General features: G+C 36.8%; 1 protein-coding gene across 3 annotated transcripts in view; it reads left to right on the top strand.

Annotated features, from left to right (window-relative positions):
- The window catches only part of LOC123565512 (uncharacterized), an 86157-nt gene that overhangs the window by 40349 nt on the left and 18480 nt on the right, over positions 1-27328 (top strand). For all 3 annotated transcript variants that reach the window (XM_053549354.1, XM_053549353.1, XM_053549352.1), the window contains exons 18-24: positions 1373-1545; positions 5014-5100; positions 10849-11022; positions 17840-18557; positions 20793-20964; positions 25456-25595; positions 26914-27089. In XM_053549354.1, the coding sequence (XP_053405329.1) occupies positions 1373-1545; positions 5014-5100; positions 10849-11022; positions 17840-18557; positions 20793-20964; positions 25456-25595; positions 26914-27089 (1640 nt within the window). The remainder of the gene's footprint in view (positions 1-1372; positions 1546-5013; positions 5101-10848; positions 11023-17839; positions 18558-20792; positions 20965-25455; positions 25596-26913; positions 27090-27328) is intronic.

Below are 27328 nucleotides of genomic sequence, written 5' to 3' on the forward strand. Positions count from 1 at the left end.
AGTATACATTTGGTCCTTTGTTGACAGATGTTCCCATGTTTTGTTGAAACATATTCCAGTGTTTTTTTGTTAACACATGTTCCCTTGTTTTGTTGATACATGTTCCCATGTTTTGTTGATAGACATAGCCATGTTTTGTTATGCCCCCTTTCAAAGAAGCGTGATTAGGCCTATGAAGTAGAGGACCTTGGTAACAAGATTGAGCTTATGAAGTAGACAAACCCTGTTATTTTGGGGTTAATAGGTCAAAGGTCAAGGAGCCTGAACCTTGAAAACAGTTTCCGATTAATAACTTGAGAATCACTTGACCCAGAACATTCAAACTTGATAGCATGATCGGGCTTATGAAGTAGATGACCCATATAGTTTTTGTGGTCAGGAAGCCAAAGGTCAAGTTCACAGGGGCTTGAACCTTTAAAACCGTTTCCACTCAATAAATTGAGAACCACTGGACCTAGATACTTTAAATTTGATAGCTTCATAGGGCTTTTGAAGTAATGACCCTTATTATTTTATTTGGATCAGTAAGTCAAAGGTCAAGTTCACAGGGATCTGAATATTTAGAACTATTTCTGCATGGTAACTTGAGAACCACTTTCCTAAGAACCTTCAAACTTGATAGCATGATTGAGCTTATGAAGTAGATAACTCCTACTGTTTTGGGGGTCAGTAGGTCAAAGGTCAAGGTCAAAGGGGCCTGAAACTTGAAAATGGATTCTGCTCAATAACGTAAGAACCAATAACTTGAGAACCATTTGACCAAGTAACTTTAAACTTAAGAGCATTATTGGGCTTAAAAAGTAGATGACCCCTATTGTTTTTGTGGTCAATAAGTCAAATCATTATTCCTAGGGATCTAATCATTGGAGGATGTCACGGTATGAATTTAAAGCTCTATGAAATAACAATTCTGGCCAATACCATTTTAACCAACAAATTTAAACTAATTCAATTTAGCAAACTTCTTGTATTTATGATACATTCCACTGAATATATAGTATACAAGATAAGTTCTTAGGAGAGAATAAATGACTCAGTATGCCATTTTTCTTCTCGAAAGTTTTAAGGGATTGTTTGTAAAGAAGTTGTTAGTCACATGCAAAGTAAAAGTTAATTCTGTTATGGAATTGGTTTCCCCAGTCATATATAACTGAAAATACCATAAAAATCAGCTGTGAAGGTAAGCTTGCACTATATAGCCAAATCGCAAATAGAAATGTTTGTTGCATAATGACCAGTCATTTAGTGTGACAGTGTTGATTCCAAAGAAAGCATGAGACTCAGTCATATTCTATTGTTTTAGTGAATGGAATAGTATTTCAGGAAATAAAATATTTTTGTTTCAGGGAATGGAATATTTTTGTTGTTTCAGGGAATGGAATATTTAGAGTCACAGAGAGTGATCCATTGTGATTTGGCAGCTAGAAATGTTCTACTGACTGGAGATCTGTGTGCAAAGATCAGTGATTTTGGATTATCTAAAATCCTTTCACAGGAAAAAGACTACTACCGTCGGACAACAGACAAAACCATACCAATACTGTGGTAATAAATTGAAAACTGACTTTAGATATTTGGTAGTTCTCATGTACAGTGATATTTTTTTTCAATCATTTCCAATGAATTGTAGGTCACTGGTGCATTTGGAATTTCATTTTTAGCTCATCTGATTTTTTGAGAGAAAAAAGATGAGTTATTGTCACCACTTGATCGGCGTTGGCGTTGCCTGGTTAAGTTTTGTGTTAAGGTTCGCTTTTCTACTAAACTATCAAAGCTATTGCTTTAAAACTTGCAACACTTGTTCACCATCAAAAGTTGGCTCTGTACAGCAAGAAACATAACTCCATCCTGCTTTTTGCAAGAATTATGGCCCCTTTTGGACTTAGAAAATATCATACAGAAACAAAAAAATCAGATGAGTGTCTGCCCACAAGGTGGTGCTCTTGTTGAATTTTACAGGAATACTGTTGTGAATGCAAATTCCATTTTCACAAAATACAATTTTTAACATATTTTGACTGAACTTTGTTTTTAGCTCAATTATTTGAAACATTTCAAATACATGTAGTAGAGCTTTTGTAATTACCTTTTTGTCAGGGGCTGTGTCCACGTCACAAATGTTTTGCATGTAAGTAGGTTTTTCAACAACTACTTGGCCAAATACTTTCAGACTTCACACATGTCTACAGCATCGTTAAATGATCTCCCAGGACAAGTTGCATAGAGCTAGCTTTTATTTTGTGAAAATTATGCCCCTTATTAACTTTGTATTTCTGGTAAAAGTTTTGCATGTAAGCAGGTTTTACAGAAACTGCTAGGCCAAATGCTTTCATACTTCACATATGTCTTCAGCATCATGAGATGACCTCACAGGACAAGTTACATAACTCTATGGCTTTTATTTTGCCAAATTTATGCCACTTTTTTACTTAAAAATTCAGGTTTAAGTTTTTCAATTCAGCAGGTTTTTCAGTATCATGAAGGACTTCCCAGGACAAGTTACATAACTCTAGCTTTTGTTTTGTCAAAGGTTTGCCCCTTTTCAAGACTATTTTGCATGTTTCTCAGGAAACACGAGACCAGATGTTTTCAAATTCTCTGCACACATTTGGCAACATGGTATGACTCCAGGTGGCAAGTTTCATAACTCTGGCTTACATTTTAGCAAAAATTGTGCCCCTTTTTCCATTTAGAAAAATTTGCTAAAGCTTTGTATGTAAGCAGGTATAAGGTGGAAGGGTGTCAAATATTCGAGCATGCTGTCATTAGATAGCTCTTGTTACATGTCACTTTAACAAACAGGAAAAAAAAATACAACTGAGTTGTTTCCTGTTAGCCATTGTAACAGATTGTACTGTATGTTCAGCTGAATTCCCATGTTATTAGAGTTTGTTGTCAGTAGATTACCTCAACTGTCTTGACGGTCAATCTATAGCTGAGCTGAAGAGCAAGGATAGTCAAGCTTCTAAGGATGTTTTTCTGTGGTCAATACATGCAGGTGTTCGGGCGTTCCTACTTTTTTTTTTTCCTACTTTTTCCTACTTTTTTTAAATGCCTCGTACTTTTTTCCTACTTTTTGATGAAAACCTTCTACTTTACTTTTTGCTTCACATAAAAAAAAAGAAGAAAAAACCCCAGCCTTTTCAGTAGTTATGTTTGCAGATGATGGACCCTTGATGTGTTGCTGGCAGTTTCTGGAGCCATTTGGTGCCTCCTGCAATACATTGTCTCATATCAAGCTACCTATAATCCCACCAAACCGTATCTTAATGGTTGGAAACTCCATAAACATAGTTGTTTTATGCTGTGATGCTCTGCTGAGGGTGCTTGGGTTGCATTTGAGTGCTTAAATAGCACATTTTATTAGTGTTTTGGTTTGGTTTTTTATGTTAATAACCTCCTACTTTTTCTACCTTTTTGTCTGCAAACCTCCTTTTTATGCCCCCACTTTTGGAGGGCATATAGATTTGCCCTTGTCCGTCCGTCCGTCCGTCTTCCGTCCGTCCATCCTTCCGAGAATGTTGTGTCGCGCATAGCTCCAAAAATATTTGAGGTAGAGTCACAAAACTTTACAGGAATGTTGGTCAGCATGTGTAGTTGTGCACCTGGGGTTTCGCGTCCGGATTCATTCAGTCGTGTAGGAGTTATGGCGCCTGACATTGTAAAAATTGGTCATTTTAATGTGTCACGCCTAGCTCCAAAAGTATTTGACCTAGAGTCACAAAACTTTACAGGAATGTTGGTCAGCATGTGTAGTTATGCACCTGGGGTTTTGCGTCTGGATTCATTCAGTAGTGTAGTTTTTATGGCCCCTGACTTAGTAAAAAATTGGTCATTTTAATGTTGTGTCGCAAGCAGCTCCAAAAGTATTTGACCTAGAGTCACCAAAGTTTACAGGAATGTTGGTCAGCATGTGCAGTTGTGCACCTGAGGTTTCGCGTCCGGATTCACTCAGTCATGTAGGAGTTATGGCCCCTTATATAGTTAAAAATTGATCATTTTAATGTTGTGTCGCGTGTAGCTCCAAAAGTATTTGACCGAGAGTTACCAAAGTTTACAGGAATGTTGGTCAGCATGTGCAGTTGTGCACCTGGGGTTTCGCGTCCGGATTCGTTCAGTCATATAGGAGTTATGGCCCCTGACTTAGTTAAAAATTGGTCATTTTAATGTTGTGTCGCGCATAGCTCCAAAAGTATTTGACCTAGAGTCACCAAAGTTTAAAGGAATGTTGGTCAGCATTTGCGGTTGTGCACCTGGGGTTTCGCGTCCGGTTTCATTCAGTCATGTAGGAGTTATGGCCCCTGACCTAGGAAAAAATTTGTGTCCTTTGTCATGTAGTGGGGGCATCTGTGTCCCATGGACACATTTCTAGTTTTTCCTACTTTTTTGTGTAGGGACCTCCTACTTTTCTCCTACTTTTTTGCAAGGCCATGCTGGAAGGCCTGTTGTAACATGTTTTGGCTTCAGTATCCTCAAGAACACTGTTACCTTGACACAGAAATTTAGTTTGAGAAAATGGTAGGCCTTCATACATCGACTGTAAATGACCACAAATGACATCTGTCATGGCCAAAACATAATGAAAAATACAAACCCAGTTATTTGTTCCATAGAAAGGACTAAAGTAACCTTTGTGTCATTTTAGCAGAGCCAAGTTTAAAGATTATCTCTGACTGAGACAAATGATAAGTAGGATGATTGCTCCATAGATTCTATATTTAAATTTATGTGGTGAAAATGTTGGTCACTCATGTAGAACAGGTTTGTGCTGGATGGAAGTCCAGGAATAGCCAAAAAGGAGTTTAAAGCTGGTCAAGTGTATTGTCAAACAAGTAGTGCAAAACTAGTCTAGTGCCAAAAATGTAGTGTAAGTCGGGTAAGTTAAGTGCCAAAATTTAGTGTGATATTTGTAAGGTTAAGTGCCAAACAATGTAGTTTAGTAGGTTAAGTATGTTATAGTCTGGCATTTTTGTCTGCTGCTGAAATTAACACTGTATTTACGAATTATTTCAGGTGTGCACCAGAGTGGATTGGCTATAAACGATTTACATCCAAGAGTGATGTGTGGAGTCTTGGTGTTGTAATTTGGGAAATGTACAGGTATTCACTTATGATAAGCTGATTAAAGTGTTTGTTGACAAGAATTGTTCACCATTGACAAATTCTGTCTAAACAGTGCTCCAAAAAGCCTTTTCTACTGTTATATAACTTTTCTTTTGGGAGAATTGCGTTTTCTGAATTTTGGCTTGACCATTAAAAAAAATAGGTTATTGCACTTGCCCATTTATTGGTATCCATGGCAGTTTCTGCATACATGATTTTAATTTTTATGCCCCCGAAGGGAGGCATATAGTTTTTGAACCGTCTGTCCGTCCGTCGGTCTGTCGGTCTGTCTGTCTGTCAGTCTGTCCGCAATTTTCGTGTCCGGGCCATATCTTTGTCATCGATGGATGGATTTTCAAATAACTTGGCATGAATGTGTACCACAGTAAGACGACGTGTCGCGCGCAAGACCCAGGTCCGTAGCTCAAAGGTCAAGGTCACACTTAGACATTAAAGGATAGTGCATTGATGGGCGTGTCCGGTCCATATCTTTGTCATCGATAGATGGATTTTCAAATAACTTGGCCTGAATGTGTACCACAGTAAGACGACGTGTCGCGCGCAAGACCCAGGTCAGTAGCTCAAAGGTCAAGGTCACACTTAGACATTAAAGGATAGTGCATTGATGGGCGTGTCCGGTCCATATCTTTGTCATCGATGGATGGATTTTCAAATAACTTGGCATGAATGTGTACCACAGTAAGACGACGTGTCGCGCGCAAGACCCAGGTCCGTAGCTCAAAGGTCAAGGTCACACTTAGACATTAAAGGATAGTGCATTGATGGGCGTGTCTGGTCCATATCTTTGTCATCGATGGATGGATTTTCAAATAACTTGGCATGAATGTGTACCACAGTAAGACGACGTGTCGCGCGCAAGACCCAGGTCCGTAGCTCAAAGGTCAAGGTCACACTTAGACGTTAAAGGTCATTTTTCATGATAGTGCATTGATGGGTGTGTCCGGTCCATATCTTTGTCATTCATGCATGGATTTTAAAATAACTACGCATGAATGTGTGACACAGTAAGACGATGTGTCGCGCGCAAGACCCAGCTCAGTAGGTCAAAGGTCCTAAACTCTAACATCGGCCATAACTATTCATTCAAAGTGCCATCGGGGGCATGTGTCATCCTATGGAGACAGCTCTTGTTTCAAATAGTAGAGCTTTTTTTCTGACCCTTACGTTAGCATTGGCAACTTAGAAATGGTATGGTGACATTCACTTATAATTGCTAAAAATGATAGAGTACTGTACATATTGAAATACATATATGTAATATTGAAAATATATTTGTGCATAGAAAAAAAATCTTGGAAATTTCCTTAAATTGCAGCATGGTTTCTGGGTCATTACTACTCTAAAAAATTAAGTTTTGCATAAATGTTAGTTTTACATATGACTGAATGTTTTAGAATGAAAATAAAGCAAGGCCTTCTTGCATGATCTGCAATGGTTCATTATTTAGATTCTTCGATATTTAACCAGTCTAGCTAACTCCCTTTGTTAAGTACCTATACTTCTGAACTCTGAACCAGTAAGTCAGAAAATAAACCAGTGAAGGTAAAAGCTGTGATCGTAGTACATATTCCAGTCAAGCTTATAACTATTACATTTAAATAACAAAAAGATGACAAGGAAAACATTATCTATAAATTATAGATAAATTGTACAGGAAAAATCTTTGTTGTAGTACTAGAAGGATAAAATTGGCTCAAGACAAAAAAAGCTGTTAAATCACAAAAATCCATATATGCGTTTTACAGTCCATTTCAGTATTAAAAGTGTTTTGCACTGGCCCTGAATTAGCATCAGCAATACTCGGCATTAGAAGAAAAAGTTGTCAAACAGTTTCTGATACAGGTGTCAAACATTTCAGTAGTTATTTTTGTCACAGAAAGTGTCAGTTGTCTGGGTTATGGTTTATAGCATGTAAACATTATGTGGATTTAGTGAAATTATTGAGGAAAGATACTTTCCGAAAAGTCAAAAAGAGTTCTAGTTAATGTAATATAAAATCCCTACTGCTTAGTTTATCAACAGTAGGTTTACAAAACAGTGTTAAATGGCCAGTTTTTCAACTCTGGCACTAACGAAGGTTTAAACCAGTAATAGTTAAGTCATCGCTAAACCTTGCATTCTAACGGATTATTACTAAAACGGGGCGCGTATATTTGCAAAGTATTAGCTTAGCCTTCGTTGCACATCAGAAACCGGTTAATACTTTCATCAAAGCATCTTACCACTATGTTACATTACATAAAAATTAATAATGCTTTGAATTGCATCAGATATATCTACCTTTGAAACAATTTTATGCCCCCAACCCCTTGCGGAACAGGGCGGCATGTAGTGACAGAAATGATCGTATCTCCTTCCATCCCCTTGGATTCCAATTGATAAATTTAAAATGCTTTGACGTAGGAACCTCAAACTTGGCAGGCAGGTCGGTCATGACCAGCAGTCAACCCTTATTAATTTTGCATTCGGTACACAAAGGTCCAGGTCGCGTTGACCTTGAGCTGAAAATTAGTTTCCAATCAATAACTGAAAATTGCTTTGGCCCCTACAGTCGTCAGAATTCATAGGCTGATGATCAGTGGTCAGAAGATGAACCATGTCCTTTTTAGCTCACCTGTCACAAAGTGACAAGGTGAGCTTTTGTGATCGCGTGGCGTCCGTTGTCCGTGCGTCAGTGCGTGCGTGCGTGCGTAAACTTTTGCTTGTGACCACTCTAGAGGTCACATTTTTCACGGGATCTTTATGAAAGTTGGTCAGAATGTTCATCTTGATGATATCTAGGTCAAGTTCGAAACTGGGTCACGTGCGATCAAAAACTAGGTCAGTAGATCTAAAAATAGAAAAACCTTGTGACCTCTAGAGGCCATATTTTTCATGAGATCTTCATGAAAATTTGTCAGAATGTTCAGCTTGATGATATCTAGGTCAAGTTCAAAACTGGATCACGTGGGATCAAAAACTAGGTCAGTAGGTCTAAAAATAGAAAAACCTTGTGACCTCTCTAGAGGCCATATTTCTCAATGGATCTTCATGAAAATTGGTCAGAACGTTCACCTTGATGATATCTAGGTCAAGTTCAAAATTGGGTCACGTGGGGTCAAAAACTAGGTCAGTAGATCTAAAAATAGAAAAACCTTGTGACCTCTCTAGGGGCCATATTTTTCATAAGATCTTCATGAAAATTGGTCAGAATGTTCAACTTGATGATATCTAGGTCAAGTTCGAAACTTGGTCATGTTGGGTCAAAAACTAGGTCAGTAGCTCTAAAAATAGAAATACCTTGTGACCTCTCTAAAGGCCATATTTCTCAATGGATCTTCATGAAAATTGGTCAGAATGTTCACCTTGATGATATCTAGGTCAAGTTCGAAACTGGGTCACGTGGGGTCAAAAACTAGGTCAGTAGATCTAAAAAAAGAAAAACCTTGTGACCTCTCTAGAGGCCATATTTTTCATGAGATCTTCATGAAAATTGATCAGAATGTTTACCTTGATGATATCTAGGTCAAGTTCCAAACTGGGTCACGTGGGGTCATTAACTAGGTCAGTAGGTCTAAAAGTAGAAAAACCTTGTGACCTCTCTAGAGGCCATATTTCTCAATGGATCTTCATGAAAATTGGTCAGAATGTTCACCTTGATGATATCTAGGTCAAGTTTGAAACTGGGTCACGTGCGGTCAAAGACTAGGTCAGTAGGTCTGAAAATAGAAAAACTTTGTGACCTCTCTAGAGGCCATATTTTTCATAGGATCTTTATGAAAATTGGTCAGAATGTTCACCTTGATGATATCTAGGTCAGGTTCGAAACTTGGTCACATGCGGTCAATAACTAGGTCAGTAGATCTAAAAATAGAAAAACCTTGTGACCTCTCTAGAGGCCATATTTTTCAAGAGATCTTGATGAAGATTGGTCAGAATGTTCATCTTGATGATATCTAGGTCAAATTCAAAACTGGGTCACATGCGGTCAAAAACTAGGTCAGTAGGTCAAAAAATAGAAAATTCTTGTGATGTCTCTAGAGGCCATATTTCTCACTGGATCTTCATGAAAGTTGGTGCGAATGTTCAGCTTGATGATATCTAGGTCAAGTTCATAACTGGGACCTGTGCGGTCAAAAACTAGGTCAGTATGTCGAAAAATAGAAAAACTATGTGACCTCTCTAGAGGCCATATTTTTCACGAGATCTTCATGAAAAATAGTGAGAATGTTCACCTTGATGATATCTAGGTCAAGTTTAAAAGTGGGTCACGTGCCTTCAAAAACTAGGTCATTAGGTCAAATAATAGAAAAACCTTGTGACCTCTCTAGAGGTCATATTTTTCAATGGATCTTCATGAAAATTGGTCAGAATTTTTTATCTTGATGATATCTAGGTCACATATGCTCAAAAACTAGGTCACTTTGTCAAATAATAGAAATAACGACATCATACTCAGTTCAACACTGGGTCATGTGGGGATAGGTGAGCGATTCAGGACCATCATGGTCCTCTTGTTTAGGTTTAGTAGTTCAAAGGCCTAGGTCACAGAAAAGTGGAGGTCATTATCTTCCTAGAGAGGCTGTTTTGTCAAAATATTTTTTGAAACAGCATTGTATACCACAATTATATCATTTTACTGATGCTGCTTCACCATATGCAATTTTCTATACAAACATTTCAAAGATACGCCAATAATGATATGTAAAGACAACTTTGGTGCAAGTATAGATAAAATATTCCCAGATACTCCCAAGGTGCCACCTGTATATTATTCCAGCTAATCTAAGGTGATGGATATTATTTAAATAAGGCTTATTTGTTACATGCGACAGAGGCTGGCGCATACATGTGACAGAGGCTGGTGCATACACGGGCAGAGGCTGGCGCAATCTCTATTTTCAACATTTTTTTCAGTCACCTCTTGTTAAAAAATTGTTCATCTATATCTAAATATTTCGCCTCAGTATTTTCTTAAACCACCACATCCTTTGGTTTAAAATAAAAATAGAAAGATAAGTCATTGCTGCCAGAGCTTAAAGTTGAAAAACCTGAACAAAGGTTTAACTTTTCTCATGTCCCATTATTCACATGCTGACTTAAACGTTGTAAATATATCCGACACCGCTTAACTCGCGGTTTATGTCATTACTAGAGAGTTGAAAAACTGGCCAAAAATCTATAATCCCCTTCACACTTCTTAGGAAAATTTTATATGTATGTTTGATTGTTTGTAGGTGGGGCTTAAATCGTGCCATAGTGTATTTGAGTTAATCTAGGGTTGAAGTCAGGTTGTTTACAATATATATTACTGATAATTACTGCTAATGAAGTTATTTTGCTCATTTAGTCATAAAAGAAAAATTATAATAACCATTTTATTTTTATAAGAGATAACTTATTCCATAGGACAACCACTGTTCAGCCATTACTTGTCTGGACTTAGGTTTTACTTGTCACGGACTATCAGACAAACATTAGTGTCAAGCCCTGGTTAATTTGTGATATTCTAAAAAGTATAACCAATAATTTGTTTGGAAATACCAGGTTTATATTTAGATGCAGTTGTCAGGGGCTTTTTTTTGCAGAAACTTTGAGCTAGCAAGGCAGACTAGCAAATATTTTGAAAAATCAAATTCTGATGTTTGTCGTTCCATAGATGATGAATGATTTCAGACCAGTTTAGCCTTCTTTTGTACTAAATGTACATATAGACTTATTGTTTTATTTCATCATTTTGCATAGCTATGGAAGAGCTCCATTCATCCAAAAGGATGTAAGCAAGATAATGGATGCACTTGTGAAAGGAAATAGACTGCCAAAACCTAAAAACTGCCCCGATTCGGTCTATACAGAGATGGGTAATTGTTGGAAATGGGAACCGAATGACAGACCAGACTTTAAGCAGTTGAGAATCAGGTGAGTTTTTTAGATCACCTGTCACAAAGTGACAAGGTGAGCTTTTGTGATCGCGCGGTGTCCGTCGTCCGTGCGTGCGTGCGTCCGTAAACTTTTGCTTGTGACCACTCTAGAGGTCACATTTTTCATGGGATCTTTATGAAAATTGGTCAGAATGTTCATCTTGATGATATCTAGGTCAAGTTCGAAACTGGGTCATGTGCCATCAAAAACTAGGTCAGTAGGTCTAAATATAGAAAAACCTTGTGACCTCTCTAGAGGACCTATATTTCACAAGATCTTCATGAAAATTGGTTAGAATGTTCACCTTGATGATATCTAGGTCAAGTTTGAAACTGGGTCACGTGTCATCAAAAACTAGGTCAGTAGGTCTAAAAATAGAAAAACCTTGTGACCTCTCTAGAGGCCATATATTTCACAAGATCTTCATGAAAATTGGTCAGAAAGTTCACCTTGATGATATCTAGGTCAAGTTCAAAACTGGGTCACGTGCCTTTAAAAACTAGGTCAGTAGGTCAAATAATAGAAAAACCTTGTGACCTCTCTAGAGGCCATGTTTTTCATGGGATCTGTATGAAAGTTGGTCTGAATGTTCATCTTGATGATATCTAGGTCAAGTTCGAAACTGGGTCATGTGCGGTCAAAAACTAGGTCAGTAGGTCTAAAAATAGAAAAACCTTGTGACCTCTCTAGAGGCCATATATTTCATGAGATCCTCATGAAAATTGATCAGAATGTTCACCTTGATGATATCTAGGTCAAGTTCGAAAGTGGGTCATGTGCCTTCAAAAACTAGGTCAGTAGGTCAAACAATAGAAAAACCTTGTGACCTCTCTAGAGGCCAAATTTTTCATGCGATCTGTATGAAAGTTGGTCTGAATGTTCATCTTGATGATATCTAGGTCAAGTTTGAAAGTGGGTCACGTGCCATCAAAATCTAGGTCAGTAAGTCATATAATAGAAAAACCTTGTGACCTCTCTAAAGGCCATATTTTTCATGGGATCTGTATGAAAATTGGTCTGAATGTTCATCTTGATGATATCTAGGTCAAGTTCAAAACAGGGTCATGTGCGGTCAAAAACTAGGTCAGTAGGTCTAAAAATAGAAAAACCTTGTGACCTCTCTGGAGGCCATACTTGTGAATGGATCTCCATAAAAGTTGGTCAGAATGTTCACCTTGATGATATCTAGGTCAAGTTTGAAACTGGGTCACGTGCCATACAAAACTAGGTCAGTAGGTCAAATAATAAAAAAAACCTTGTGACCTTTCTAGAGGCCATACTTTTCATGGGATCTGTATGAAAGTTGGTCTAAATGTTCATCTTGATGATATCTAGGTCAAGTTTGAAACTGGGTCAACTGTGGTCAAAAACTAGGTCAGTAGGTCTAAAATTATTAAAATCTTTTGACCTCTCTAGAGGCCATATTTTTCAATGGATCTTCATGAAAATTGGTCAGAATGTTCACCTAGATGATATCTAGGTCAGTTTCGAAACTGAGTCACGTGTGGTCAAAAACTAGGCCAGTAGATATAAAAATAGAAAAACCTTGTGACCTCTCTAGAGGCCATATTTTTCATGAGATCTTCATGAAAATTAGTGACATTGTTCACCTTGATGATATCTAGGTAAAATTCAAAACAGGGTCACGTACCTTCGAAAACTAGGTCAGTAGATCAAATAATAGAAAAACCTTGTGACCTCTCTAGAGACCATATTTTTCAATGGATCTTCATGAAAATTGGTCAGAATTTTTATCTTGATAATATCTAGGTCAAGTTCAAAACTGGGTCACATGAGCTCTAAAACTAGGTCACTATGTCAAATAATAGAAAAAACGACGTCATACTCAAAACTGGGTCATGTGGGAAGAGGTGAGCGATTCAGGACCATCATGGTCCTCTTGTTTTAGTTGTTATTGATTGTATAATAACCAATTGGTTGAAGACTGTCTGAGTTGCCCTTTTTGCATTAGGTATAGTTGTCATCTAATTGTTGGGTGTCGGTAATGGCACTGGTAAGATTTTTTGTGTATGTCCTCTTTCTCTTTAAAGTCACAATTGAAGTGTGTAAAAGTAATATTTTAGAAAATCAGGTAATTATGACTCCCACACCACTATGTGGTGGGAGACATATTGATTTACTCCTGTCTGTCTGTCTGTGTGTGTGTGTGTCGAACATTTCTTATCCGATCTTCACCAGACTGGAACAAAATGTGTTTGCCAATAAGTCCTCATCCAAGTTTGATAACTAGTCAAATCGGCCCAGGCACTTCGGAATTATGGCCCTTGAATTACCGAAAATTGCTCAGAGCTTGGGGACATAAAGGACCCATATACTACTAATGTGAATAGTAGTATATGGGTCCTTTATGTCCCCAAGATTTAATCATGTCAGATGATTAGGCAGTTGAGGTCTTGGTGCATAGTTGACTCATATACTACTATTCAGATGATTAGGCAGTTGTGAGAGACATGCGCTTTTCTCAAAAGCAGCTCTAGTTTTTTATTGAATACGGATGTCAATTTAGACCTAAAAACATGGCCACACAAAGTTTTCATTTTTAGCTCGACTATACAAAGTATAGAGAGCTATCCTACTCGACCTGGCGTCGGCGTCCTTCCGCGTCCGCACTTTGGTTAAAGTTTTTATGCACTTTCTCTTTATCTTTGTTATTATGTCTCCCCTCCTCTGGGGGAGACATATTGTTTTTGCCCTGTCCTTCCGTCAGTCCAGACGTCCATATGTTACACTTCATTTTTCGATCAATAACTGGAGAACCATTTGACCTAGAACCTTGAAACTTCATAGGGTTGTAGGGCTGCTGGAGTAGACGACCCCTATTGTTTTTGGGGTCACTCCGTCTAAGGTCAAGGTCACAGGGGCCTGAACATTGAAAACCATTTCCAATCAATAACTAGAGAACCATTTGACCCAGAATGTTGAAACTTCATAGGATGATTGGTCATGTATAGTAGATGACCCCTATTGTATTTGGGGTCACTCCGTCAAAGGTCAAGGTCACAGGGGCCTGAACATTGAAAACCATTTCCAATCAATAACTTGAGTACCACTTGACCCAGAATGTTGAAACTTCATAGGATGATTGGTCATGCGAAGTAGATGAACCCTATTGATTTTGGGGTCACTCTGTTAAAGGTCAAGGTCACAGGGGCCTGAACATGGAAAACCGTCAGAATGTTCACCTTGATGATATCTAGGTCAAGTTTGAAACTGGGTCACGTGCCATACAAAACTAGGTCAGTAGGTCAAATAATAAAAAAACCTTGTGACCTTTCTAGAGGCCATACTTTTCATGGGATCTGTATGAAAGTTGGTCTTAATGTTCATCTTGATGATATCTAGGTCAAGTTTGAAACTGGGTCAACTGTGGTCAAAAACTAGGTCAGTAGGTCTAAAATTATTAAAATCTTTTGACCTCTCTAGAGGCCATATTTTTCAATGGATCTTCATGAAAATTGGTCAGAATGTTCACCTAGATGATATCTAGGTCAGTTTCAAACTGAGTCACGTGTGGTCAAAAACTAGGCCAGTAGATATAAAAATAGAAAAACCTTGTGACCTCTCTAGAGGCCATATTTTTCATGAGATCTTCATGAAAATTAGTGAGACTGTTCACCTTGATGATATCTAGGTAAAATTCAAAACAGGGTCACGTACCTTCGAAAACTAGGTCAGTAGATCAAATAATAGAAAAACCTTGTGACCTCTCTAGAGACCATATTTTTCAATGGATCTTCATGAAAATTGGTCAGAATTTTTATCTTGATAATATCTAGGTCAAGTTCAAAACTGGGTCACAATCAGTAACTTGAGAACCTCTCGACCCAGAATGTTGAAACTTAATAGGATGATTGTTCATGCAGAGTAATTGACCCCTATTGTTTTTGGGGTCACTCCGTTAAAGATCAAGGTCACAGGGGCCTGAACATGGAAAACCGTTTCCAATCAATAACTTGAGAACCTCTCGACCCGGAATGTTGAAACTTCACAGGATGATTGTTCATGCAGAGTAAATGACCCCTATTGTTTTGGGGGTCACTCCGTTAAAGGTCAGGGTCACAGGGGCCTGAACATGGATAACTATTCCCGATCAATAACTTGAGAACCTCTTGATCCAGAATTTTGAAACATCATAGGATGATTGTACATGCAGAGAAGATGACCCCTATCAATTTTGAGGTCACTTTGTTAAAGGTCAAGGGCACAGGAGCCTGAACATGGAAAACAATTTCCGATCAATAGCTTGAGAACCACTTAACCAAGAATGTTGAATCTTCATAGGATGATTGAACATGCAGAGTAGATGACCCCTATTGATTTTTGGGTCAGTCTATTAAAGGTCAAGGTCACAGGGGCCTGGTCATGTAAAATCATTTCCGGAAAATAACTTGAGAACCACTTGACCTAGAATGTTGAAACTTAATAGGATGATTGGACATGAGAGTAGATGACCCCTATTTATTTTGGGGTCACTTGATCAAAGGTCAAGGTCACAGGAGCCTGAACAGTGACTAGAACCACTAGGCCAAGAGTGTTGAAACTTAGCGGGATGACTGGACATGCCAAGTAGACGATTCCTATTGCAGCCAACCATCAGTGTCTCTTTGACTTTCGCTCCTGACCCTATTGACTTCTTGCCTATAGGACTTTGCATTGTTGGAGACATGCGCTTTTTTACAAAAGCAATTTTTAGTTACTTGATGGATTTGCTTCAAACTTAAAATAGTTGTTCCTCATCATCACCCACATCATATGGCACAAGGGTCATAACTCTGGCCCCAATATTTCATGAATTATCCCCCCTTTTTACTTAGAACTCTGGCCCCAATATTTCATGAATTATCCCCCCTTTTTACTTAGAATTTCAGGTTAAAGTTTTGGTGCACAAGGGTCATAACTCTGGCCCCAATATTTCATGAATTATCCCCCCTTTTTGCTTAGAATTTCAGGTTAAAGTATTGGTGCACTTTTGCTTTATCTCAGTTATTACTAAATGGATTTGATTCAAACTTGAAATAGTTGTTCCACATCATCACCCACATCATATGACACAAGGTCCATAACTCTGGCTCCAGTTTTTCATGAATTATGCCCCCTTTTTACTTAGAATTTTATGTTGATTTTGATGCATTTTCACTATATCTCTGTTATTTCACAGGGTGTTTGAGTCAGACTTAAAATAATTGTTCATCATCACCACCTACATCATTTGACACAAGGGCCATAACTGTGACACCTGTATTTTATGAGTTATCCCCCTTGTACTTAAACTTTCAGGTTAAAGTTTTGATGCACTTTCATTTTATCTCTGTTATTACCAAATGGATTTGATTCAAACTTAGAATAGTTGTACTACATCATCATCCATTCTGGTTAATTGTGGTGCACTTTCACTATATATTTGTCATTACTTAATGAATTTGATTAAAACATAAATTAGTTTTTCCAGATCATCATCCTCATCATATGGCACAAGGTCAGTCACTCTGGCTCAAATGTTTTATGAGTTATATCCCCTTTTTAATTAGAATTAGTTTAATTTTGATGCTTTTTATATCTCTGCTGTTACTAAATGGATTTAATCAAACTTAAAATGGTTGTTCCACATCATCACTCACATCATACAACACAAGTTTGATAATGCTGGCACCAGTACGTTTTGAGTTATGCCCTCTTTTTACTAATAGAATTTCCGGTTCAAGTTGTGATGCACTTTTGCTGTATCTCCAGATTTACTGAATAGATTTAATTAAAACTTAAAATAGTTGTTCGAATTATTAGCCGCATGATATGACACATGGTGCATTACTTTTGCAGAAGTTTTCCATGAATTATGTTCCTTTTATACTGATTTAATTTTTTGAGACTTAAGCTATTGTTCAATATCTTCATCCACATTTGAGTCATTAAACACTCCAGTGACAGCTCCAGCTTCCACAGATGTACCCAGTTTCACGATCCAGCATCGAAATAGTCGAGCGCTCTGTCTCCTGTGACAGCTCTTGTTGTTTTTGTTGACCAGTAAATTTAAGTGTTTACATTGTTCACATATTAATTGCAGATTAATGTATATCTAAGTGCAGGTACACCGCATGTGATTACAGGATTAGCCGTTTTATTGATACACATAAAGAATAATAATGTAAGGAATATAATGTATTCCTAAGTTTTGTTAATGAAAAATCCTTACTAACAGGTAAATGACCATTGTGGGGAAGGTCAATTTTGAAGTAAACATCAGACATTAGTATATCCAGATTAAAAATGATTTAATTCATTTCACTTGCGCGCAATGATTATTAAAGCTGTCGACATAATTATGTATTTTACAACATTTGGCTTGTATTGGGGAGAATGTAAATCTTATTCCGGACCTTTATAGTGGCTTTAAACAGGAGAGCTTTAGTTTTGAAATTTTGTACACATTGTTATCATCATTTAGTTTGTCAATAAGCCAAGAACTATAACTCTCATTTGCATTTTGACTGAATTATAACAAAAATAGGAATTTGTATGTTAAATTTTTTGTTGACATCCACGTATACGTAAAAAAAAAGGTATTTATTCATGAAACTGGGTGTATAGAAAAAAGGGCAGTTTGAATAATGTACAGGTTCTTTTGCTTGGTTGCATTGAATGTTTGGAAATAAGAGCAATATAGAGAATATGTAGGCCATTTTAACACTTAGCTTCACAGATAAGTGTGGGTGTGATAGTAACAGAATCTTCTGGTAGAGGACTTTGATTGCTCAACTATATATTTTGTTTTAAATGCTACTTCAATTACCTTCAGATTTGAGCAGCTATGTTCAGAATCACAAGCTGCTGTAAATGGTACCCAACCATCCACATCCAGACCTAAACAAACTGCTACGAGAAGAAATACAGCCCATAGCAATCCATCAAAGCAGGCTATAGGTAAGGATGCTGCCACTCCTAACAAGCCACCACAGGTGTCTGTAGAAACTGGGAAGAACAAAAGTGATGCCACAAAAGATCCTACAAGAGAACCTGACAGCACTCGTGCTGTTGGAAATGGACTAGTTGAACAAAATAACACTGAAGAAAGGTTATCAAATAGTCTAAATAGAACTGGAGAAAGGAGTCAGGAAGCTCTTGCATCGAATGTTAGAGGGCCACCTGCTGCTGGACCTGAAGAGGAAGCTCAGTCTGGTAGAGATATAAGAGAAGGAAGAATATTATCTAACCAGTCTGTAAAAAGTGATGTGAAAGAGAACCTGACTGTTGGGGAGGATTTGTTGAAAAGAGACACAGACAAGGAAACTAGTGTGGTTAAAAGTGGGAACCAGTCAAATTCTGAAGCTGATAGACGCTTGATATCAAACTCTACAGGAAATAGAAGCTTGGTATCAAACCAGTCAGCAAATGCATCCAAGCAGCTCTCTGTTGGTTCTCAGCAGTCTTGTGGGAAAATGACCAAGAATGGGAGTGAAAACATTATCATTAACAAGAAAGACTTAACTTTTGACACCAGAGATTTGCTTGGGCAGGTATGTTTTATTTGATAAAAGAAAACATGATATTTTATTATTATTTATTGAAGGTAATACCAAATAAAAAATTATATTAGTTAAATGAAAGTAACTGAGGAAGAAAAGAACAAGTTTATTAAGATAAGTTTTCAACCTTAAATACATTTTAAATAAAAGACAAATTACATGAGAAATCATCTATTTTAAGGTCAGCTATGATAGTAGAGCATTTAATGTCACACTTTTGTCATGACTCTCCGCATTACAAGTGTTCCACGTAAGCAGGGCTTTAGTACTTAGAGCACAAAGTGGTCATGGTGAGCTATTGTGATCACTCACTGTCTGCTGTTGATCCATCACTCTTCCCACAATATTTCTTGGAACAATATCTCCTGAAACAATTAGCTGGAAATTGATGAATCTTGGCTTGATAGTTCTTGGGTGGTCTTCCAATGTTGTTCAAATGATTCTGCTTGGTTGCACATTGGGGCTGCACTAGCTGAAAATAGAAAAATCTTTGAACAACAACTTGTTCTATGCTGCTGTTCCTGTTCTGAATTAATTTCTTAGAAATGTTTATTTGCTGACATTCTATAAAGAATCTTGAAGAGTCATGGCATGGTCACTTCTGCCTCTATATATAGTGGAAATGTTACGCACCTTTTAAAAAAAGTGCCGGCCCGATTCAGAAAAAAAAAATCACACAATCTTTGATGGAACTGCTACCAAGATGGTTCACATTATTTTGATTAGTCATAAAGCATGCTTTTTAGAGGCTGGATCAGTTTTTAGCTCGACTTTACGAAGTATGAAGAGCTATCCTACTCTACCCGGCGTCAGCGTCCTTCCGCGTCCACACTTTGGTTAAACTTTTGATGCACTTTCAATTTATCTCTGTAATTACTTGATGGATTTGTTTCAAACTTAAAATAGTTATTCCTCATCATCACCCACATCATATGGCACAAGGGCCATAACTCTCACACTCTTTTTTTCATGAATTATCCCCCCTTTTTACTTTTAATAGAATTTCAGGTTAAAGTTTTGATGCATTTTCGCTCTGTCTCAGTTATTACTAAATGGATTTGATTCAGACTTAAAATATTTGTTCCACCTTATCACCCACATCATATGACACAAGGCTCATAACTCTGGTACCAATATTTCATGAATTATGCCCCCCTTTTACTTAGAATTTTAAGGTTAAAGTTCTCATGCACTTTCACTCTATCTTAGTTATCACTAAATGGATTTGATACAAACTTAAATAGTTATTCAGCATCATCACTCACATCATATGACACAAGGGCCATAAATCTTGCACCAGTATTTCATGAATTATGCCCCCTTTTACTTAGAATTTCAGGTTAAAATTTTGATGCACTTTCACTCTATCTTGGTTATTACTAAATGGATTTGATTCAAACTTAAAATAGTTCTTCAGCATCATCACTCACATCATATGACACAAGGGTCATAACTCTTGCACCAGTATTTCTTGAATTATCCCTCCGTTTTATTTAGAATTTCAGGTTTAAGTTTTGATGCACTTTAACTCTTTCTCAGTTATTACTAAATGGATTTGATTCAAACTTAAAATATTTGTTCCACCTTATCACCCACATCATATGACACATGGTCCATAACTCTAATACCAATATTTCATTTATTATGGTCCCCTTTTACTTAGACTTTCAGGTTAATTTTTATGCATTTTCACTATATCTCAGTTTTTACTGAATGGATTTGATTCAAACTTGAAGTTCTTATTCCACATCATCACCCACATCATATGCACAAGGTGCAAAAATCACTCTTGCACCAGCATTTCATGAATTATCCCCCTTTTTGCTTAGAATTATACTTATTTAATATTCTTTATCTCTCTTATTACTTAATAATTTTGACACGGACTCAAGCTATTGTCCAATATCTTCATTCTTATTGGAGTCATTAAACAGTCTAGTGACAGCTTCAGCTTCCTCAGATGTGCCTAGTTTCACTATCCAGCATCGAAATAGTCAAGCGCGCTGTCTCCTGTGACAGCTCTTGTTCCTATATGTACATGTATGGATCAGGAAATACTTCTTGTGTCAGTAACTGCTAGCCTGATTTTAAAATAGTTTCATGAAAATGATCCTTGGAAGACCCTTCCTAAATTGTTCAAATTAGTCTGAAAAAAGCTTAGATATTTGTTTAGAATGCAATGTCTTTAAAAGTTTATTAATCTTAAATCGATGTTTTACACTACAGGGAGGTTTTGGAAAGGTTTATAGGGGGATATACCGTGGTGAGACTGTTGCTGTGAAAAGTTGCACTGAACCAAAGGTGTATGAAAGATTCAAACGGGAATTCAATCTTTTGTTTAAACTGAAGCAGAAATCTTCAAACATTGTCAAGTTCATTGGACTTTATGAAGATAGGGGTATGTATTACTTGTAAGGTGAATGAAATTTGATTTTTTGTCAGTATTTATTTGTCTTACTACTTAAGTAATGGGCAATGACCGTCAGGGAAATTAGGTTTATTTTCAAGGTCTGTGAAATGTCTTGAAGATTTGAAAATTTGTAATTTCAGAAAATTCAGGGTATGATGTTGTAAATTCACAAACCAACACAGTCTTGCCGAAACATATCTTGCTTTAATAAGCTTCTTCAGTTCACAACTTATTAAAAACACAATGATATATGAAATAAGGGAAATGACGTTGACGCGCCAAATGGACGTTGACGTTTAGACACCACAAATGGCTCATAAATGTGCATCATGAAATAATACGACCTTGTATGTTCAAATACCATACATTATTATACAATTCTTCAGTGTAAGAAGTTGTAGACATTATCATTTAAATAATACACATTAAATCATCATTAATTAATGGGATCAAATGATACCTGAACTTCCACAAAGACTCGGCCTGTAAATAATATTAAGAGAAGTGGAAATAACAGTTAATAATTGAGGATTCAAATACAAACGTTTTAAGGTAAAAGAGATTCTTCAAGTTCTAAGAAAGCTTTTTACTTGATCATAATTCAGGGAAAAGTCTGGGAACAATAATTCATATTGTCAAAATTTGAAATTCATATCATATTAGCTTTAAGCCTTTTTAGCTCAACTGAGCACATAGTGCTCAGGGTGAGCTATTGTGATCAGTCATTGTCCGGCGGCATGCGTCCTCTGTCAACATGTGCCATGTTAACACTCTAGCGGCCTCAGTTGTGACCCAATCTTTATGACACTTGGTCAGAATGTTTGTATTGATGATCTGTAGGTCAAGTTTGAAACTGGGTCATGTAGGGTCAAAAACTAGGTCACCTGGTCAAATCAAAAGGAAGGCTTGTTAACACTCTAGAAGCCACATTTATGACCCTATCTTCATGAAATTTGGTCAAAATGTTTATCTTGATGATCTTAAGGCCAGTTTTGAAACTTGGTCGTGTATGGTTAAAAACTAGGTCACTAAGCCAGATCAAAAGAAAAATCTTGTTAACACTCCAGGGGTGTAAAAAAAATTTTTACCCCACTCGCCCTGCAGGACTAGTAGCCAGTAATATCTACTTGCCCTTAGTGAACAGCCACTCGCCCTAATAATTGACACTTTTAATACTGTCACTTTTATGAAAGGAGTATTGTACAATAGTATTATTTCCCGAAAAATATTTATTTTGAAAATTGTCTAAAATTTTGGACACAATAATCATCGTCCATCCACCCGTGTTGAAAGAGATAAAAAAAAAAACGTTAAAGATTATTGGTAATTATTTAGTTGATAAACTAAGTAATTGACCTTGTTTTCATGATCAATTTACGTCCCCTCAAAGAGCTAAAAGAAGTGTGTCAGTATCTTGACGTATGAAGTGGAGATCAAAGTGGTATTTTTAGCTCGACTATTCGAAGAATAAGTAGAGCTATCCTACTCACCACGGCGTCGGCGTCGGCGTCACACCTTGGGTTAAGTTTTTCGTACCAGTCCACATTTTGACAAAGTCTTTTGAGATAAAGCTTTGAAACTTTCAACACTTGTTTACCATCATCATGGCCAGTTATGGGCAAGAGTACATAACTCCATCAAGGATTTTGGCTGAATTATGGCCCTTTTTGACGGAGAAATCTTGGTTAAGTTTTTCGTACCAGTTCATATTTTTTGTAAAGTGTTTGACATATGGCTTTGAAACTTTTATCACTAGTTTAGTATAATAGTCTCTATCTGTAGGAAAGAGAACATAACTCTGTCATCTGTTTTGGCTGAATTATGGCCCATTTTGGACTTTGAAATTGGTTCTGTTTCCATACAAGTCCATGTTTTGTCAAAACTATTTGACATATGGCTTTTAAACTTTGAACACTTGTTTATCATTATGATTTCCATCTGTAGGCAAGAGTACGTCACTATTTTGACTGAATTATGGCCCTTTTTGGACTTTGAAATTGGCTCATATATTGCCATTTAGTGCAAGACTTATCGAAATCAAAGTAATACAGGAACATTGTTTGTCTAATCTATTTATTTCTTTTGTCTGAATATCCGTGGAAATATTTTGACACCATTCTTCAATCAATTCTTCGAATAGTCGAGCGCGCTGTCATCAGACAGCTCTTGTTGCTCGAGGTTGTCATGGCATTACGTCATGTTTTCGCGCCATGTGACATACCACTGTGTGATCGTACCGCATCGGTTCTTAAAATTGCTGAGAAATAGAAATCAATAAAAAGTTTCTTCTTTAATTTGTTATCAAAAGCGAATGTGCTATATCCCGTATAAAAGGTAGATGTCTCAAACTATAGTTACTATAGTGGATATCCTACCTCTGTGACCTATTTGCCCTCAAGGAATTTACATTATTGTTGGACAAAAAAAACTTTTAAATTGTTGGACATGACATTGCTTTATTTTAAAATCGCATTTTCACGAGGTCACATAACCTATTCTGCCGGACTAACAGAAATCTGTTTGCCAAAAATCGTTTTACTCCATGTATTGTAATTGCTGCCGCTTTTTCATTATTTAAGATTTTTTTATTCTGTTTTTTGTTCTTTCTGGTCAAAAGTCTGAATTTTATGCCCAAAGTATTCATCATTTATTTACTTTTAGAAAGAAATAAGTAACTAAGATCGCGCTGTTTGAATTTTTACAAATGATTATATGAAAATTCGACCGTTTTTATAGAATTTTGCCTACATTTCTGTCGATATCTTATTAAAATCATTACAGAATTCAAATGGTATTATTTCTCAAGAGGTGTTGAAAACTTGAAGCGAAAATGTTAAAAAATGAATGCACTACGCACGGTTTTTGTGTACGTGTCGATGTAAATTAGATATTTAATACGATAGGTCGCACGTGCTTGTGGAATGGAAAATTACCGGCATGACGTTTTGATAGCTTTACGATTAGCGGGTAAATTCCAGTCAATCCAGGTAGCGACTGAACCATCTCAAAGTTTGTTGACGTTTTGGAGTTGTAATTTCTGAATTTTGGTAAAGTAAGGACATAAAAAACCACTCGCCCGATCGGTCGAGTATACAGCGAGGTCCACTCGTCCTACTCAGACTTTAACTCGCCAATGCGAGCGGGCGAGTGGAATTTTACACCCCTGCACTCTTAGAGACCACATTTTAAGTTTGAAACTCTTGAGATTTGGTCAGAATGTTTGTCTGGATGACCTCTAGATCAGGATAGAATCTGGGTCATGTGGAGACAAAAACTAGGTTACCTGATCAAATCAAAGGAAAAGCTTGCTAACACTCTAGAAGCCACATTTAGGACTCTAACTTCATGAGATTTTGTCATAATGTTTATCTTGATGACCTTAAGGTCAACTTCAGATCTTGATCATTTGGGGTCAAAAACAAGGTCACCTGATCAAATCAAAGGAAAAGTTTGTTAACACACTAGAGGCCACATTTATGGCCCTATCTACTTGGTGTTTGCAATATGTCTTCTTCTTGGCGATATATGACCATTTTGTGTCGATTCGCCGTAAAACCCACTCACTCACTCGTGAAACTTGGTCAGAATATTTATTCTGATGATCCCTTTGCCAAATTTGAAACTGGGTCATATGGGGTGAAAAACTATGTTACCCAGTCAAATCAAAGGAAAACTTGTTAACGCTGTAGAGGCCACATTTATGACCCAGTCTTCATGAAACTTGGTCAGAATGTTTATCCTTATGATTCCAAGGCAGGTTTGAATCTGGGTGATGTGGATTAAAAAACAAGGTCTCTCTCTCAAATCAAAGCAAAAGCTTGCTAACACTCTAGAAGCAACATTTCTGACCCTGTCTTCTTGAAACTTGGTCAGAATGTTAATCTTGATAATCCCTAGTCAAAGTTCGAGTCTGGGTCATGTAGGGTCAAAAAGTAAGTCACATGCTCAAATCACATGAAAAGCTTGTTAACACTCTAAAGGCTACACTTATGACCCTACATGTATCTTCATGAAACTTGGTCAGAATGTTTATCTTGATATCTCTATGCCAAGTTTGAATCTGGGTCATGTGGGATCAAAAACTAAGTCACAAGTTAAATCAAAGGAAAAACCTGTTAAGAAGCGATCAGCTGTCATCATGAACCTCTTGTTCTCACTTCTGTCCAACACTTAAGCTAATGCTTTTGAATATACTTCATTTTGTATTGTTGTTTATAATAATACATTTTGTAGGTAATTTAATCAAACTTGATAATCATTTTTTGGTCCGTGGAATGTGTATTTAAGTGTAGGCTCCTGTTACATTACAGATGCAATACAAAGTTACTAATACATGTAAGAAAATGGGATTATATGTACAATCACTTTATTGTGCATAACATTGTAGATGTTGGAGTAGGAAAAACACATACGTTTTATCATGCTTCTATTAACAGTTTGATACAAGCTTGCTTATAATGTGCTGTTGTTACATTACAGATACTGAAGTGTGTAAAACATACATGTATGTAATGGAGTATCTGGAATGTTCTTTATATAGCTACCTTGTTGATCAGAAGAAGCAAGGAAACACTGTCGACATTTTGAAAAAAATCAGTTTCCTCACCGATATTGCTAAGGTATATGATTTGAAATCAGACCACTTTATTTCTTGTCTGTTTAATTACTACAACATTTATTAGAAATGAAAGTACAATTGTTAAATGTGCACTGTGATTTGCACAACTTGATGCACCAGGATCTGGTCAGTATCTTGTTCTGAAGCAAGATATAACATAGTTTGTGTTTATTTGTCCCCATTTTATGTGCCATGTTTGCTCCTAGTCTGTCGATCTGTTAAACCATATTTGTGCATCAAATAATTTAAAAATGCAAGATATATTTGAATGACACTGAGCAGTATGTATGTTCTTTCATAACACAAGGCAATGAATAGAACAAAAATGACAAAAGTTTGTCCTGAAATTACCTTGAAAAAGAGTCTGCTGGGTAAACAATATAGTGTATTCCCTAAATTGCTGCAAGTAAAAAATTGAACAGTTTTTCTGAAGACTGAGAGCAAGCATAACGTTATGTTTTTTGTTTTTGAAAAAACCATGAACCTCTTTTTACTTTTTTTGTTAAAATTTGTTTTAAGATTTTATGCTCTCTGTGTCGTAAGTGTTTGAACTCTTGTGGTTAAGGTCACAAACTTCAAATCACTTGCCTACATGTCTGGGTTTTATTCCTGCTCAGTCATCATGTAAGGAAGCCATCCAGCTTGCCACATATCTGTAGTTCTACCAATGTGTCCACCCACCTGTGCCTGAAATAATTATTGGTGGATCCTAATGTGTCATTCTCCACAAAGTAAATCTTAAAAGTTACCACCAAAATCCTTAATTGTGTTAGCGTGACATAAGACTAACACAACGCAAGAGATGCAAGCTTTAAATAATGAAACATAAACAAAAATATAAAAATTCCATTCATTTGAAAAATAAGCGGCCAAAGCTAAATGTATATTCATCACATTTATAGAATCAAGATCAAGGTCATGTCAAGGAATCCATACCAATGCCATCCATGATTTATTGTTAAACATTTCCAAAATGTATGCTAGTCCTAACGTATTGGTTACAGAGTAACTTTAACTATTTCTTGTATTATACTTGTGATAGGGGCCTCTATGGGCAAATAGTTAAGGTCACTGACTTTTAATCACATGCCCCTCACGAATGTGGTTTTAAGCCTTTTTCGGTACATTTGAATTCTTCATGCGAGGAAGTCATCCAGATGACTTAAGAAAGGTCAGTGGTACTACCCATCTGTCCGCTTGGGTGAAATCATGCATGGAGAGACTCCTGGATCAAAAGCTGGAATGTCAATATATTATGACCTACATGTGTCGGTACGACACTAAACCAAACCAAAAATTATATTTGTAAGTAATTGTAGGGTATGGACTGCCTTTTCCAAAGTTCCATTGTGCATGGTGACCTGACATCTAAGAACATCTTGTTGAGCAAAGATCTTACAGCAAAGATTAGTGACTTTGGATGGGCAAAAGAATTGGAGAGCTCAGAGGACAATATGCAGTATCTGAGAAGTGATGCTACTTTTCAACCACATTGGTAAGAGAATGACTTAATAATAGGTCCCAGCGTATAAAGTTGATCATATATTACATTCCAACTCAAACAATTTATTTGCATAAAACTTCCTCAGAATGTTTGTCTCGATGAAATCTTTATCAAGTTTGAAACTGGACCATCTTGAGTCATTGTGAAGTCATTGGGGTTGCTCTGTGCTTCCAGGAAATCTACCCTTATCTTTTATCTTTGTTAATAGTTAATCCATTTTACACAAAACA

The sequence above is a fragment of the Mercenaria mercenaria genome, chromosome 8, assembly GCF_021730395.1.
Source record: "Mercenaria mercenaria strain notata chromosome 8, MADL_Memer_1, whole genome shotgun sequence".
Classification (NCBI taxonomy): domain Eukaryota; kingdom Metazoa; phylum Mollusca; class Bivalvia; order Venerida; family Veneridae; genus Mercenaria; species Mercenaria mercenaria.